Here is a 14,344-nt window from a genome sequence, read left to right as displayed (position 1 = left end):
CTTAAAGTTACAGCCCAATGCCTGAGGCACAACTGAGATTCTGATAACAATGTGACCCTTTGTGATTTCTATCAGATAAGCATCAGTGCCTACGTAATGGGACCCTTACGCTATGGTTTTGTTTCCTAGGTATTACACACAGGTATAGCTCCTCAACTTGACTCTTAACGCGTTAAGTAAACAATGTCAAGAAACTGTTGATTGCCTTTTTCAATGGCTTTCAATAGATTTTGTGTTGAGACTTCACGGTGAGATATGATATCATACTCAAATTTATATCTGTTACATCTGTACATGTAACCATAGATTCCACCCAGTTTAACCCTCTTAGTACGTATTATTTAGAAGCTATTTCTACCATGTCGACAGACTTGTCACATACACTGCTGAGCAACAACGCTATTTGTTAAATTCACCAAGCACAATACATACATGTCATATGCATAACAATTTATGGCATTTGTGATTACAGGTACATCTATGCTTCTGAAGATGACTTTGCATTGTACGTGTATGTGGTAGCTGGCCTTACTGTTCATATTTAGGGTGTTGGAAATGTATTAAATGGGTTTTCAGAGACTTAAATACTGATGACCTGTCCTCAGGATAGTATCTAATCGATGGGGGTCTGACACCCGGTACACCTGCCAATCAGCTGTTTGAAAAGCACTGGCGCTCATAGTAGCACCACAGCCTTCTCCAGCTTTCTGTAGGCCAAGTGACAAAGCATTCATTGGTCACATGGCCTAGGCGCAGCTCAGCCTCATACAAGTGAATCTGCAGTGCTTCCACAACATGTGGCGGTACCCAAAAGGTAATGTTTTTTTTTTACATTTCACAAAACCCCCAACTCCCTTCTAAATGTTTTAAATCTTTGAGAACCTATTTAAGAAACTATAGTTACTGCTAATAAGCAATCACTTTCATTAAGGTATATTAGTGTCCACATCCGTTCCGCAATTTTGCAGAACGGATGCGGACCCCTTTTCATTTCAAGATAGAACATGTCCTATTCTTGTCCGTTTTTGCAGACAAGAATAGGCATTTCTATCATAGGGCTGGCCGTTCTACAAAATGCGAAACGCACACAGCTGGTATCCATGTTTTGCAGATCCACAATTTGCAGACCGCAAAACAGATGTGGTCATCTGAATGAGCCCTAAAGAAAATTTGCACTTTAGAAAAACTTCTATGTCATGGCAACAGATCAAAGGTTTTGATTGATGGGGGGTGTAAACACTGTAAATACATAAAGTCAGAAGTGCTCCACTGAGCACTGTCTCTCCATGCTGCTGAAGGTGGGCTGAAGAAGGACTCTGTAGAAAGTCTACGAGACGGTCTTCAGCAGCTAGGATAGACAGGGCTCAGCTGAGAGCTTCAAACTTCTAGTTTTAGTGACTCAGAACTTGGACCCCCACCAATCAAAAGCTTTGATTCTATAAACAATTCCTGTAATTGTGATAAACCCAAATCCACCAAAGTAGTCAAAAAGGTATTTTACCATCCCATCTGCACAGCCAGTAATAAGCTGCTCATTTTCTGCATCAATGTACATCTTCAGAAGAGGAAATGCTGTGAATATCAGACAGTATATATATATATATATTATATCACAGATCTCTAAAAACAACATATAATATGTATACTTAAATTTTTCGGAGCAAGTCATTTTCTATTTAGCATATACTAAAATGAGGCTACTTTCACACTAGCGTTCGATCGGATCCGTTCTGAACGGATCCGATCATATTAATACAGACGGAGGCTCCGTTCAGTACGGATCCGTCTGCATTAATAACTTAGAAAAAATTCTAAGTGTGAAAGTAGCCTAAGCGGATCCGTTCAGACTTTCAATGTAAAGTCAATGGGGGACGGATCCGCTTGAAGATTGAGCCATATGGTGACATCTTCAAGCGGATCCGTTCCCATTGACTTACATTGTAAGTCTGAACGGATCCGCTCGCCTCCGCACGGCCAGGCGGACACCCGAACGCTGCTTGCAGCGTTCAGCTGTCCGCCTGTCTGTGTGGAGGCGAGCGGAGCGGAGGCTGAACGCCGCCAGACTGATGCAGTCTGAGCGGATCCGCTCCATTCAGACTGCATCAGGGCTGGACGGAGGCGTTCGGGTCCGCTCGTGAGCTCCTTCAAACGGAGCTCACGAACGGACCTATGAACGCTAGTGTGAAAGTAGCCTGAACTGCTACATAAGTAGAGCTCTGTTCACATTAAGAGTGGGTCATTTATTTCACATATTGTATTACATTGGGAAATACTCAATGTATAGCTTCAATGTTTGATACTGTATGCCATAAGTCATGTGAAAAATCGCTGTCTAACTAGGCAAGGCCTTTAACCCCTTCCCGTAATCCACCATACATGTATGGCATTTGTTGGGTATTTAAAGATGGCGCCCGCTCCGGAGAGGAGCGAGTGCCATAGCTATCGCATGTCTTCTGTTTCATACAGCAGACACCTGTGGCTAAGGTCCGCAATAGGCAATAATGCCGATCAAGGCCATTTAACCCCTCAGATGCAGTGGTTAAATGTGACCAGACCATGGCATCAGGGAGGACGTAAACCTAGAAACACGTGCTTCGCGGACAGAAACACATTCCTCCGGCAGAGATTAGAGAAGGCATTCCATGTAAGTATTGAGCCTGAGCCTGTACTAGTATATTACAATTCAGGCCAGCATGTGGCAGCATTAAATAGTAATATAGTGAAATCCGTATAGGATAATTGAGAAAATTCCATTACTCTAAACAAATTGCAATCTGATGATAAATAAAAAGTGATCAAAAAGTTGTACACACCCTAAATTGGTATTAAAAACTACAGATCTTCCCGCAAAAAATGAGCCCTTACACATCTCCGTAGACAAAACTGCAAAGAATTTATGGGGGGGGGGGGGGGGGCAGAATATAAAAAAAATCTGTATTAAAATGCAAGAAAAACTATACAAGCGTACTATTGTCGTAATCGTACTGACCTACAGAATGAAGAGCACAAGTCAGCTTTACCGCATAGTGAACGCCATAAAAACAAAACACAGAAAACAGTGTGTTTTTTTTCAAATTCCACCCCATTTGGAATTTCCAGCTTCCCACTACATTCTATACATTAGTAAATGGTGCCATTAGAAAGCACAAATTTGTTCCGCAAAAAAACAAGTCCTCATACAGCTATGTGAATGGAAAAAAAAAAAAAGGCTCTGGAAAGGAAAAAAAAAGGGTTAGGCTGAGTTCACACGAGCGTGACAGATTAGGTCCGGATGCGTTCAGGGTGCGTTCAGTTAAACTCGCACCATTTTGCAAGCAAGTACAGTCAGTTTTGGCTGCAATTGCGTTTAGTTGTTCAGTTTTTTCCGCGCGGGTGCAATGCGTTTTGATGCGTTTTTCACGCGCGTGATAAAAAACTGAAGGTTTACAAACAACATCTCGCAGATGCAATGCGTTATTAACGCAGCCCCATTCACTTCTATGGAGCCAGGGCTGCGTGAAAAACGCAGAATATAGAACATGCTGCGATTTTAAAGCATTGCAGAAGTGATGCATGAAAAAAAACGCTCATGTGCACAGCCCCATTGAAATGAATGGGTCAGGATTCAGTGCAGGTGCAATGCGTTCACCTACTGCATTGCACCCGCGCGGAAATCTCGCCCGTGTGAACGCAGCCTTAAAAAACATTCTTGTTTAGAAAATGCTGCCAGAAAATATTGCCAGCTTTGTTCTGCCATGCTGCCAAATATTAAATCTGATTTTAAAAGAGACTGACCATTGTAGTTCATTTTTAAAAATGTAGGGTTTAGAAATTATTATAATAAAAAAATCATACTCAGCTCCTTATCTCCCTCTGCTCCTGTTTCAACACTTCTAAGTTCAACACTTCTAAGTCCCCCACGCAGGAAATGATTGCTCAGCCAATCACTTACCAAAGTGGTGACCCACCCTAGGCAGTGATTGGCTCATTTTCAACGTGAGAAAAGGACTGGCCGGGGGACCACCAAGTGTGAAAAGAGCAGGGGATTATCGGTAGTATTATATATCATTTTGACACTTAAAAAAGAACAAAAAATAAATAAAAATAAGCTGATATTTTGTACACAGCAGTACAAATCTAGTGGCTTAAAATTACAAATGTTTTAATAACTGGAAATTAAAGAGGTTCTTACATTTTTATTAAAGGGCAATATTTCATACAGTATTTAAAGGGAACCTGTCACCAGGATTTTGTGTTTAGAGCCGAGGACATGGGTTGTTAGATGGCCGCTAGCACATCCGCAATACCCAGTCTCCATAGCTCTGTGTGCTTTTATTGTGTAAAAACAAACGAACTGCTAGCTCGCGCATCGCGATATTACGGCGTTCTATCTTTCTGACGTCGGGGAGCAAGGAGGAGATTCTGAGGATGCGGGCGGTGCTGGGCTCCTTCACGCTGCACTCATCTCAGGGACAGGACTCATCTCACGTTAATTAGCATATCTATCAAATCGGGTTTTTTCACACAACAAAAGCACACAGAGCTGTAGGGACTGGATATTGCGGATGGGCTAGTGGCAATCTAGCAACCCATGTCCTCAGCTCTATACACAAAATCCCGGTGACAGGTTCCTTTTAAAGGGGTTCTGCACTTTGTTTAAACTGATAATCTATCCTCTGGACAGATCATCAGCTTCGGATCGGCGGGGGTCCGACACCCGGGACCCCCCCACCGATCAGCTGTTTGAGAAGGCAGTGGCAATCCAGCAGCGCCGCGGCCTTCTCACTGTTTACCGCAGGCCCGGTGACGTCACGACTAGTATCACTGGCCTGGGCGGGGCTAAGCTCTGTTCACTTGAATGGAGCTTAGCCCCGTCCAGGCCAGTTGATACAAGTCGTGACGTCACTCGGCCAGCAGTAAACAGTGATAAGGCCACGGCACTGCTTGAGCACCTCCGATCAGAAGTTTATAATCTATCCAGAGGATAGATCATCAGTTTAAACAAACTGTAGAACCCCTTTAAGATATATTTTTTGATTTCTGTTATTACATCCTAACAAATTATTCTAAGCTTAGACTGTTGTCAGGAATTTAAACAGTGTCACAAATGTTTAAAGGGGTTAGGCTACTTTCACACCTGCGTTAGGTGCGGATCCGTCTTGTATCTGCACAGACAGATCCGCACCTATAATGCAAACACTTGTATCAGTTCAGAACGGATCCGTTTGCATTACCATGAACAAAACATTGTTCATGATAATGCAAACTGATCCGTTTTGACTTACACTGAAAGTCAACGGGAGGCGGATCCATTTTCAATTGCACCATATTGTGTCAGTGTAAACGTATCCGTCCCTATTGACGCATCGTCAGGCGGACATCAAAACGCTGCAAGCAGCGTTTCGGTGTCCGCCTCCAGAGCGGAATGGAGACTGAACAGAGGCAAACTGATGCATTCTGAACAGATCCTTATCCATTCAAAATGCATTGGGGCTAAACTGATCTGTTTTGGGCTGCTTGTGAGAGCCCTGAAACAGATCTGAAACGGAAAGTAGCCTTACCCCACTGATGTGGGTGTCAATGCCACTGAGAAAGAACTATCACAAACTAAATATTGTCAGTAATCTCCAAGTACCTGATATTATTCCCGACTGGTAAATCAGGTGCTGTGCGCAATAATCCCAGACCTGCAAAAAACAGATTATTTTCAGTCTAATGACTTTCTCAGAGATCTAAAATAATGCATAAACACTAAAAGGTCTTAATTATCACATAGTCAGACCCTCTTCTATCTTAAAGAATTGGATCCTACATCCATACATCTAATTTTCACAAATAGTACTGTAGTTCAGTGTGTATATTACCGAAAATGTTCGATCTTCAGATATGCATATGAGAAAGCTATTGCACCAAAATTCAGCTGCAGTCACTGGACCTGAGTGAACCACTAATTCTGTAATGGTTTCTTCTTGCTGCAATTAAGTTAAAAAAAATAATAATGTTAAAGCATGAGCTAAACACAAATACAATAAATACAAATACAGATAAATGCAAAAGAATTTATGTACGAGTGACTGATGTAATGTACAAGTTAGGGCTCATGCACGCGACCGTATGCCCTCCAATACATACGGTCCATGAGTGGGACATATGTCCCAGAGCGGCATACATCGTGCGCACGGCATCATAGGTTACTATGATACTGTGCGCATCGGGCCACCTGCGGGACTACTGTCCTGCACTCATATGATCAAATGCAGGACAATAGTCCCATGGGCGGCCTGATGCGCACAGTATTATAGTAACCTATGATGATGTGCGCTTCCGTGCGGACGATGTATGCCACTCCAGGACATATGGCCTACTCACGGACCATATGTCTCGGAGGGCATACGGTCGTGTACATGAGCCCTTAGGCTACTTTCACACTCGCGTTTTGTGCGGATCCGTCATGGACAGATCCGTTCAGATAATACAACCGTCTGCATCCGTTCAGAACGGATCTGTTTGTATTATCTTTAACCCCTTCTACCCCAGGCCAGTTTTCACCTTCCTGCACAGGCCATTTTTGAGTAATACACTAACAGGTTGCCTAGGAGACATAGCCTGAGGCTGGATCTCCTGGGCACCCGTAGAAGGCAGGTCCCAAATACCTTTGCACGGCATCGGGCTGCCTTCTGACACATCGAGTTCCCGCCGCTGCAAGCAGCAGTTTGGTGTCCGTCTCCAAAGCGGAATGGAGACTGAACTGATGCAAACTGATGCATTCTGAGCGGATCTTTTTCCATTCAGAATGCATTAGAATGCAATCTGATCCGTTTTGGACCGCTTGTGAGAGCTCTGAACGGATCTCACAAATGGAAAGCCAAAAAACGAGTGTGAAAGTAGACTTACAATACTAACCTATTGCAGGAAAACCATTGTAGGTTGAAAACATTGTAACTTCAGAACGTAACTCTACAGAAAACCAAAGATTGGTTCCAAAGCCCCTAAAATGTCATTCATTCCCCCCTGCCCCCCCAAACAAAATAAATAAAAAATAAGTAGATAACTAGTAAAGATAAAGCAAGCCCTTAAAGGGGTTGTCCGGGTTCAGACCTGAACCCGATCATACCCTTATTTTCACCCAGACAGCCCCCCTGAGGCTAAATTGCGCAGGGCACGGGCTCTTTTGTTTTTCAATAACACTGCCGGGCGGTAACTTCCGCCCGCTAGTGTGTTCGGTGACATCACCTGCTCTGAGGGGCGGGCTTTAACTCTGCCCTAGCCGTTTTACTGGCTAGGGCAGAGCTAAATCCCACCCATCAGTGCTGTGATGTCATCGGTGTTCCTGGCAGCCCCATCGAGAGCCCTAGTATGTCACTGGTTCTCCAAATATGCCTTGCTAAATTGTGCAGGGCAAAGGAGAACATCGGAGCATGAACTGCTCCGATGCTCATGTCAGGGGGGCTGCCGGGGTGAAAATGGAGGTATGTCCGGGTTCAGCTCTGACCCTTTAAGAGTCAGAAAGAGCAAATGGAAGCTGTAAATCACTTAAGGAGTGAACCTGCTTCCCAACCAATAACCAGACAACATTCTTCAAGGAAAAAATATGCCACAGTTTTATTGGAACATTAAAAGTATTAAAACATACATCAGGGAGCCCGACAAAAGCATCACTGTGCCTTGGGTGGAGTGTCACAATTTCCACCTTACACAACCCAGTTACTATTGTATAAAACCATTAGAGAAAAAACTATAAATCTAAGGCTAGTTTCACACTAGTGCTTGAGATCCAGTCAGCTGTTCTGGCAGGGATCAGCTGGCCGGATCTCTCTGCATTCCGGAAGTTTTCTTCTGGCCAATTCTTGGCATATTTGCTGAGTTCCTGACGGATCTCTGCCGGTCCCCATTATAGTTAATGGGGATGGATAGAGACTTACAAACTTCCGGCAATGCTGGAATTCAGAGAAATCTGGTCCGGCGGTTCCCTGTCAGAAAAGCCGCACAGATCTCAAGCACCAGCGTGAAACTATCCGTACCTAACTGTAGCACATTGGATGGTGGGTGGGAAAAAAAACCTGGCCTGGCCCCCAAGCTTTCCCACATGAAATACCTTTTTTGTTAAGGAACTCCTGCAAAATGTTTTTTTATTCTCTGTTAGAAAGGTACATGATATAATCTGTAGTGAATGTAATCTTCTCATCAGTGACCGGATTTGTGAGTTATCCTCTCCCTTCTGATCCTGAGCTGTGTCATGTGACCAACTTTCTGATCTACACTGACACAGGACAGGAAGTCAGTTACTTCTCTATTCATTCCTATGAGACTGACATTGAGACTCCCATGGAAATACATAGAGAAACTGACTTCCTGTCAACACTTTTAAAGCTGCGTCAGGCTACTTTCACACTACAGTTTTGGCTGGATCCAGCAGGGTTCAGCAAAAACGCTTCAGTTACTGATAATACAGCCATTTGCATCTGTTATGAATGGATCCGGTTGTATTATCTTTAACCACTTAAGGACCACAGGTTTATACCCCCCTAGTGACCAGGCCCTTTTTTACAAATCGGCACGCCACAACTTTAGCGGTTTATTGCTCGGTCATGCAACTTACCACCCAAATGAATTTTACCTCCTTTTCTTCTCACTAATAGAGCTTTCATTTGGTGGTATTTCATTGTTGCTGACATTTTTACTTTTTTTGTTATTAATCGAAATTTAACGATTTTTTTGCAAAAAATGAAATATTTGACTTTCAGTTGTAAAATGTTGCAAAAAAAAACAAAAACGACATCCATATATAAATTTTTCGCTTAATTTATTGTTCTACATGTCTTTGATAAAAAAAAAATGGTTTGGGTAAAAGTTATAGCGTTTACAAACTATGGTACAAAAATTTGAAATTCCGCTTTTTGAAGCAGCTCTGACTTTCTGAGCACCCGTCATGTTTCCTGAGGTTCTACAATGCCCAGACAGTAGAAAACCCCCACAAATGACCCCATTTCGGAAAGTAGACAACCTAAGGTATTCGCTGATGGGCATAGTGAGTTCATAGAAATTTTTATGTTTTTGGCACAAGTTAGCGGAAAATGATGTTTTTTTTTTTTCTTACAAAGTCTCATATTCCACTAATTTGTGACAAAAAATAAAAACTTCCATGAACTCACTATGCCCATCACAAAATACCTTGGGGTGTCTTCTTTCCAAAATGGGGTCACTTGCGGGGTAGTTATAACTGCCCTGGCATTTTAGGGGCCCAGATGCGTGAGAAGAAGTTTGAAATCAAAATCTGTAAAAAATGACCGGTGAAATCCGAAAGGTGCTCTTTGGAATGTGTGCCCCTTTGCCCACCTAGGCTGCAAAAAAGTGTCACACATGTGGTATCGCCGTACTCGGGAGAAGTTGGGGAATGTGTTTTGGGGTGTCATTTTACATATACCTATGCTGGGTGAGAGAAATATTTTGGCAAAAGACAACATTTCCCATTTTTTTATACAAAGTTGGCATTTGACCAAGATATTTATCCCACCCAGCATGGGTATATGTAAAATGACACCCCAAAACACATTCCTTAACTTCTCCTGAGTACGGCGATACCACATGTGTGACACTTTTTTGCAGCCTAGATGCGCAAAGGTGCCCAAATTCCTTTTAGGAGGGCATTTTTAGACATTTAGATCCCAGACTTCTTCTCATGCTTTAGGGCCCCTAAATTTTATTTTTTTGGCATAAGTTAGCGGAATTTGATATTTTTTTTAGTTTTTTCTCACAAAGTCTCAATTTCCGCTAACTTGGGACAAAAATTTAAAACTTTCATGGACTCAATATGCCCCTCAGCGAATACCTTGGGGTGTCTTCTTTCAAAAATTGGGTCATTTGTGGGGTGTTTGTACTGCCCTGGCATTTGAGGGTCTCCGCAATCATTACATGTATGGCCAGCATTAGGAGTTTCTGCTATTCTCCTTATATTGAGCATATATTGAGCATATGGGTAATGAGATTTTTTTTCCGTTCAGCCTCTGGGCTGAAAGAAAAAAATGAACGGCACAGATTTCTTCATTCACATCGATCAATGTGGATGAAAAAATCTCTGCCCAAAAAAAAAAAAAAAAAAAAAAAAAAAAGGAGGGGAAAGGCGTCTGCCAGGACATAGGAGCGCCGCCCAACATCCAATACCCACTTAGCTTGTATGCCCTGGCAAACCCGATTTCTCTATTCACATCAATCGATGTGGATGAATAAATCATTGCAGGGATTTTTTATATTTTTTTTATATATACAAAGTGTTTGCCAAAGTATATGAACACAGCCGTCTCCTCAGCTCATATGCCTCGGCAAACGTATCTTTTACTGCAGAGGAGAAATCTCGTCTTGCAGCGCCGCATACACTGACTTTTGTGTAATCTGACAGCAGCGCAATGCTTCTGTCAGAATGCACATCAGTGCTGCAGCTGCTTGATCGCTTGGTCCACCTAGGAGGTAAAAAAACAAAAAACAGGCCGCAACGCAATAAATTTATTAACATTAACTTTAGAGAACATTAACTTTTATAAACTTTTGAAACAGAACAATAACTTTTTGCTTTGTTTTGTTTTTTTTTGTTTTTTTACCTTTATTGGACAAACCTCTCCTTCCTCATGGGACAATGTGCAAAGCGCAAATCGCCCAGAGATGTGGCGAAGTACATTATGCACTTTGTCCCAGGTGAAAGGAGAGGTTTGTGGCAGCTCTGTGTGAAAGGGCCCTAAGACCCCTGTGTGCCTGTCCTGTATACGCAATCCCTATGCTAATAGTGTACCTGAGTGTGGAACTTGCGGAAACACTCCGCTATGCATAGGGCAGGCTGGTCAGGACAGTCAGGACAAAAAAAGGTGGTGTCACGCCTTATTCCACCCCTGCTACAGACACAACATCTTTTTCTTGGGGAACGTTGAGTTGGGGTACCAGGATAGACAGACGGGAAGTGTCTGCCATGTAGCCGGCTCACTACATCAGGGCCTTGGGGCACGGAGCCTCCTGGATACAGGATTTCCGAAATGATCTCTTCTTGGAATTTTAGGAAGGATCCTGTTCTCCCAGCCTTACTGTAGAGAACAAAACTATTATACATCGCCAATTGGATCAAATAAACAGACACCTTCTTATACCAGCGCCTGGTGCGTCGGGAAACTAGATAGAGAGCCAACATTTGGTCATTGAAGTCCACCCCTCCCATGTGAAGGTTATAGTCGTGGACAGAGAGGGGTTTCACAATGACTCCAGTTGCCCTTTCAATTTGTACAGTCGTGTCTGCGTGAATGGTGGACAGAAGGTAAACGTCCCTCTTGTCCCTCCACTTCACCGTGAGCAGTTCTTGGTCACACAAGGCAGCCCTCTCCCCCCGTGCAAGTCGGGTACTAACGAGCCGTTGGGGGAAGCCACAGCGACTAGGTCGCGCTGTGCCACAGCATTGAATTCCGACTATATGCAAGTGCCGAAAGAGGGCCACGCTTGAGTAAAAATTGTCCACGTATAAGTGGTACCCCTTGTGGAATAAGGGTGACACCAAGTCCCAGACAATCTTGCCACTGCTCCCCAGGTAGTCAGGACATCCGACTGACTCCAGTTTTGAGTCTTTTCCCTCATAGACCCTAAAACGATATGTATAGCCTGTGGCCCTTTCACAGAGCTTAAACAGTTTGACCCCATACCGGGCGCGCTTGCTGGGGATGTACTGTTTTATGCCAAGGCGCCCGGTAAAATGTACTAGGGACTCGTCTATGCAGATGTTTTGATTAGGGGTATACGCATCTGCAAATCTGGATGACAAATGGTCTATGAGGGGCCGAATTTTGTGGAGCCGGTCATAAGCAGGGTGGCCTCTTGGATGACAGGTGCTATTGTCAGCGAAATGCATAAAGCACATGATGACCTCAAAACGTGCCCTGGACATTGCAACAGAGAACATGGGCATGTAATGTATTGGGTCTTTAGACCAATATGACCGCAATACATTTTTTTTTGTTAGACCCATGCTGAGGATAAGGCCCAAAAAAATGGTAAACTCGGAAACGGTGACTGGTTTCCACCGGAAAGGCTGGGTAGCCTTTCCGGATTGGCGGTAATAAACTGTGTGGCGTAGCGGTTGGTTTCTGCCACAACTAGGTCCTAGAGATCCGCGGTGAAGAACAGCTAAAAAAAACTGAAGGGCCGATCCTAAATGAGCCGTCTCCACGCGAACTCCAGACTGGGCGGTGAAAGGGGGCAATACGGGTGCGGCGGAATCAGGGGATTGCCAATTAGGATTTGCCAGCACCTCTGGGAGACTAAGGGTTCTACGGGCCTGTGAACGCGGTGGCTGCGACTGGGTAGTTATTGCACGTGCCACCGTACCAGCTGGAACTGCCCTTCTGGTGCTCGGCACTTCACCAGGGAATACGGCAGTGCTGGTAGAAGGTTCAGGGTGTGCTGCGCTGCTGGTGTATGCCGCACCATAAACAAGATCAGCGCTAGCACCACTCTGCTGCAAATGAGGATCATCATGCGGGGTTTGTAGAACTCTGACATGGGATCGGGTACGCCTGACCGTAGCAGGGACCTCTACCTCGTCATCTTCGCTAGTGGTTAGAATGCCACTGCTGTCTACAGGTTCATATTCTGAACCACTGGATTCAGCGGATGAGGCGTCCCCATCGCTTTCATCCATCACGGCCAGAATCCTGTAGGCCTCTTCAGCGGAATACCCCTTGTTTGACATTTTGGGTTCACTAAATTTAGGGGGTATTCCTCTGAGACTACCCGGGATTAAAGAGCAAACCTACCTAGTAAAAAGGAGTGCTTGCAAAGTAAATCTGCAATCGCTAATAAAGATCCAAAAAGCTCAAAAGTGATCTTTATAGCGGCGCAGCGATTTTACAGTGTTTTTGCAGTAATCAGGAAAAAAAAATTCTGTCACTGCGGTGGGGCGGACTGAACGCAAGTGTGCGCACAAGATCAGGCCTGATCAGGAGAACACTGCGTTTTGTAGAGCCTAAGGTAACCCTAATGTACTTATATAGATCTGAATGCGATCAGTCTTGATCACTTACAGATACTATATAGTACTAGTGCTGATTAGCGACAGCGATGACGCTAATCAGCGACTAATCGGTGACTGCGGTGCAGTGGGCTGGGAGCTAAACTACCTAGCAAGTAGCTAACTACCTGGCAGGGATGAGGGACCCTTACAGGGGGGGTGATCAATGACAAGGGGGTGGATAAGGGGGTGATCAGGGTGATTAGGGAGTCTAATATGGGTGATCAGGTGCTAAATAAGGGGTTAATAAATGACAGGGTAATATCTAATGTGTAGTGGGTGATTTGGTGCTACTTACAGAGCTGCCTGTGTCCTCTGGTGGTCGATCCAAGCAAAAGGGACCACCAGAGGACCAGGCAGCAGTTAGATCAGACGCTATTTTCAAAATAGCGTCTGACATAACCATTTCATTGGTCGATTCAAAAATCCACAGCCTGCCAGCCAATGATCGCGGCCGGCAGGCTGCAGATGAACTTGTGAACTACGCGATCCTGTGAACGAGCGCTCCTGTGTGCGCGCGTTCACAGGAAATCTCGGCTCACGCGAGATGATGCCAATCGGCGTTAGTGTGACATGGGAGCACCGCAGCAATGACGCCTTTCGGCGTTAGTGTGAAGAAAGGTAGTTAAGGCCCCTTGCAGACGAGCATTATGCCAGTGTTATCCAGTACATTACAGAACTGTAAGGGTTACATAGCATCATATATCTCCCGGCAGCGATGGGAAGTCAGGCCGGGTTCTGCGATGCGGACTCGCTGCAGGAGGAACGCTTGTCTGCAAAGGGCCTAACATAGCCAAGACAGATCCGTCATGAACACCACTGAAAGCCAATGGGGGACGTATCAGTTTTCTATTATCAGTCACTTGCATTGTGGGTCATGACGAATCCGTCTTGGTCCGCATCCCATGACGGAAAGAAAACTGCAGCTTGCTGCGTTTTGGAGCATTCCGTTCTGTTCAGTTACATTTTTTGTCCCCATTGACAATGAATGGGAACAAAACGGAAGCGTTTTTCTCCAGTATTGCGACCCTATGACGATTTCATAGAAACACTAGTGTGAAAGTAGTCTTTTTTGGAAAGTCTGATTGCTCTTCACATGACACAGCTAAGGATCAGAAGGGATACTGGTAAGAAGATTACATCATGTACCTTTCGAGCAGGTCAGATAACTTTTGCGGGAGTTCTTCTTTAATCAATCATTAGCCTATCCACCTTCTGCACTCCCCTCCCCAACACCATTAGCCCTCAGTGCCTTCTTGGCTCCACAATGCCTCCCTCCCTATTTTTATCAACTTCTCAAAGTATCTGTAAATTGCATACTTCAAC

General features: G+C 44.3%; 1 protein-coding gene across 3 annotated transcripts in view; it reads right to left on the bottom strand.

The window, feature by feature from the left end:
- The window catches only part of WDR27 (WD repeat domain 27), a 679,631-nt gene that overhangs the window by 620,674 nt on the left and 44,613 nt on the right, over window positions 1–14,344 (bottom strand). For all 3 annotated transcript variants that reach the window (XM_044290035.1, XM_044290036.1, XM_044290037.1), the window contains 3 exons: window positions 5,844–5,951; window positions 5,615–5,666; window positions 1,502–1,572 (listed from right to left, as the gene is read on the bottom strand). In XM_044290035.1, the coding sequence (XP_044145970.1) occupies window positions 1,502–1,572; window positions 5,615–5,666; window positions 5,844–5,951 (231 nt within the window). The remainder of the gene's footprint in view (window positions 1–1,501; window positions 1,573–5,614; window positions 5,667–5,843; window positions 5,952–14,344) is intronic.

This window comes from Bufo gargarizans, chromosome 4, assembly GCF_014858855.1.
Source record: "Bufo gargarizans isolate SCDJY-AF-19 chromosome 4, ASM1485885v1, whole genome shotgun sequence".
In the NCBI taxonomy this organism is placed as follows: domain Eukaryota; kingdom Metazoa; phylum Chordata; class Amphibia; order Anura; family Bufonidae; genus Bufo; species Bufo gargarizans.
Note: the sequence above shows the minus strand (reverse complement) of the source record. Positions and strands in the feature narration are given on the sequence as shown.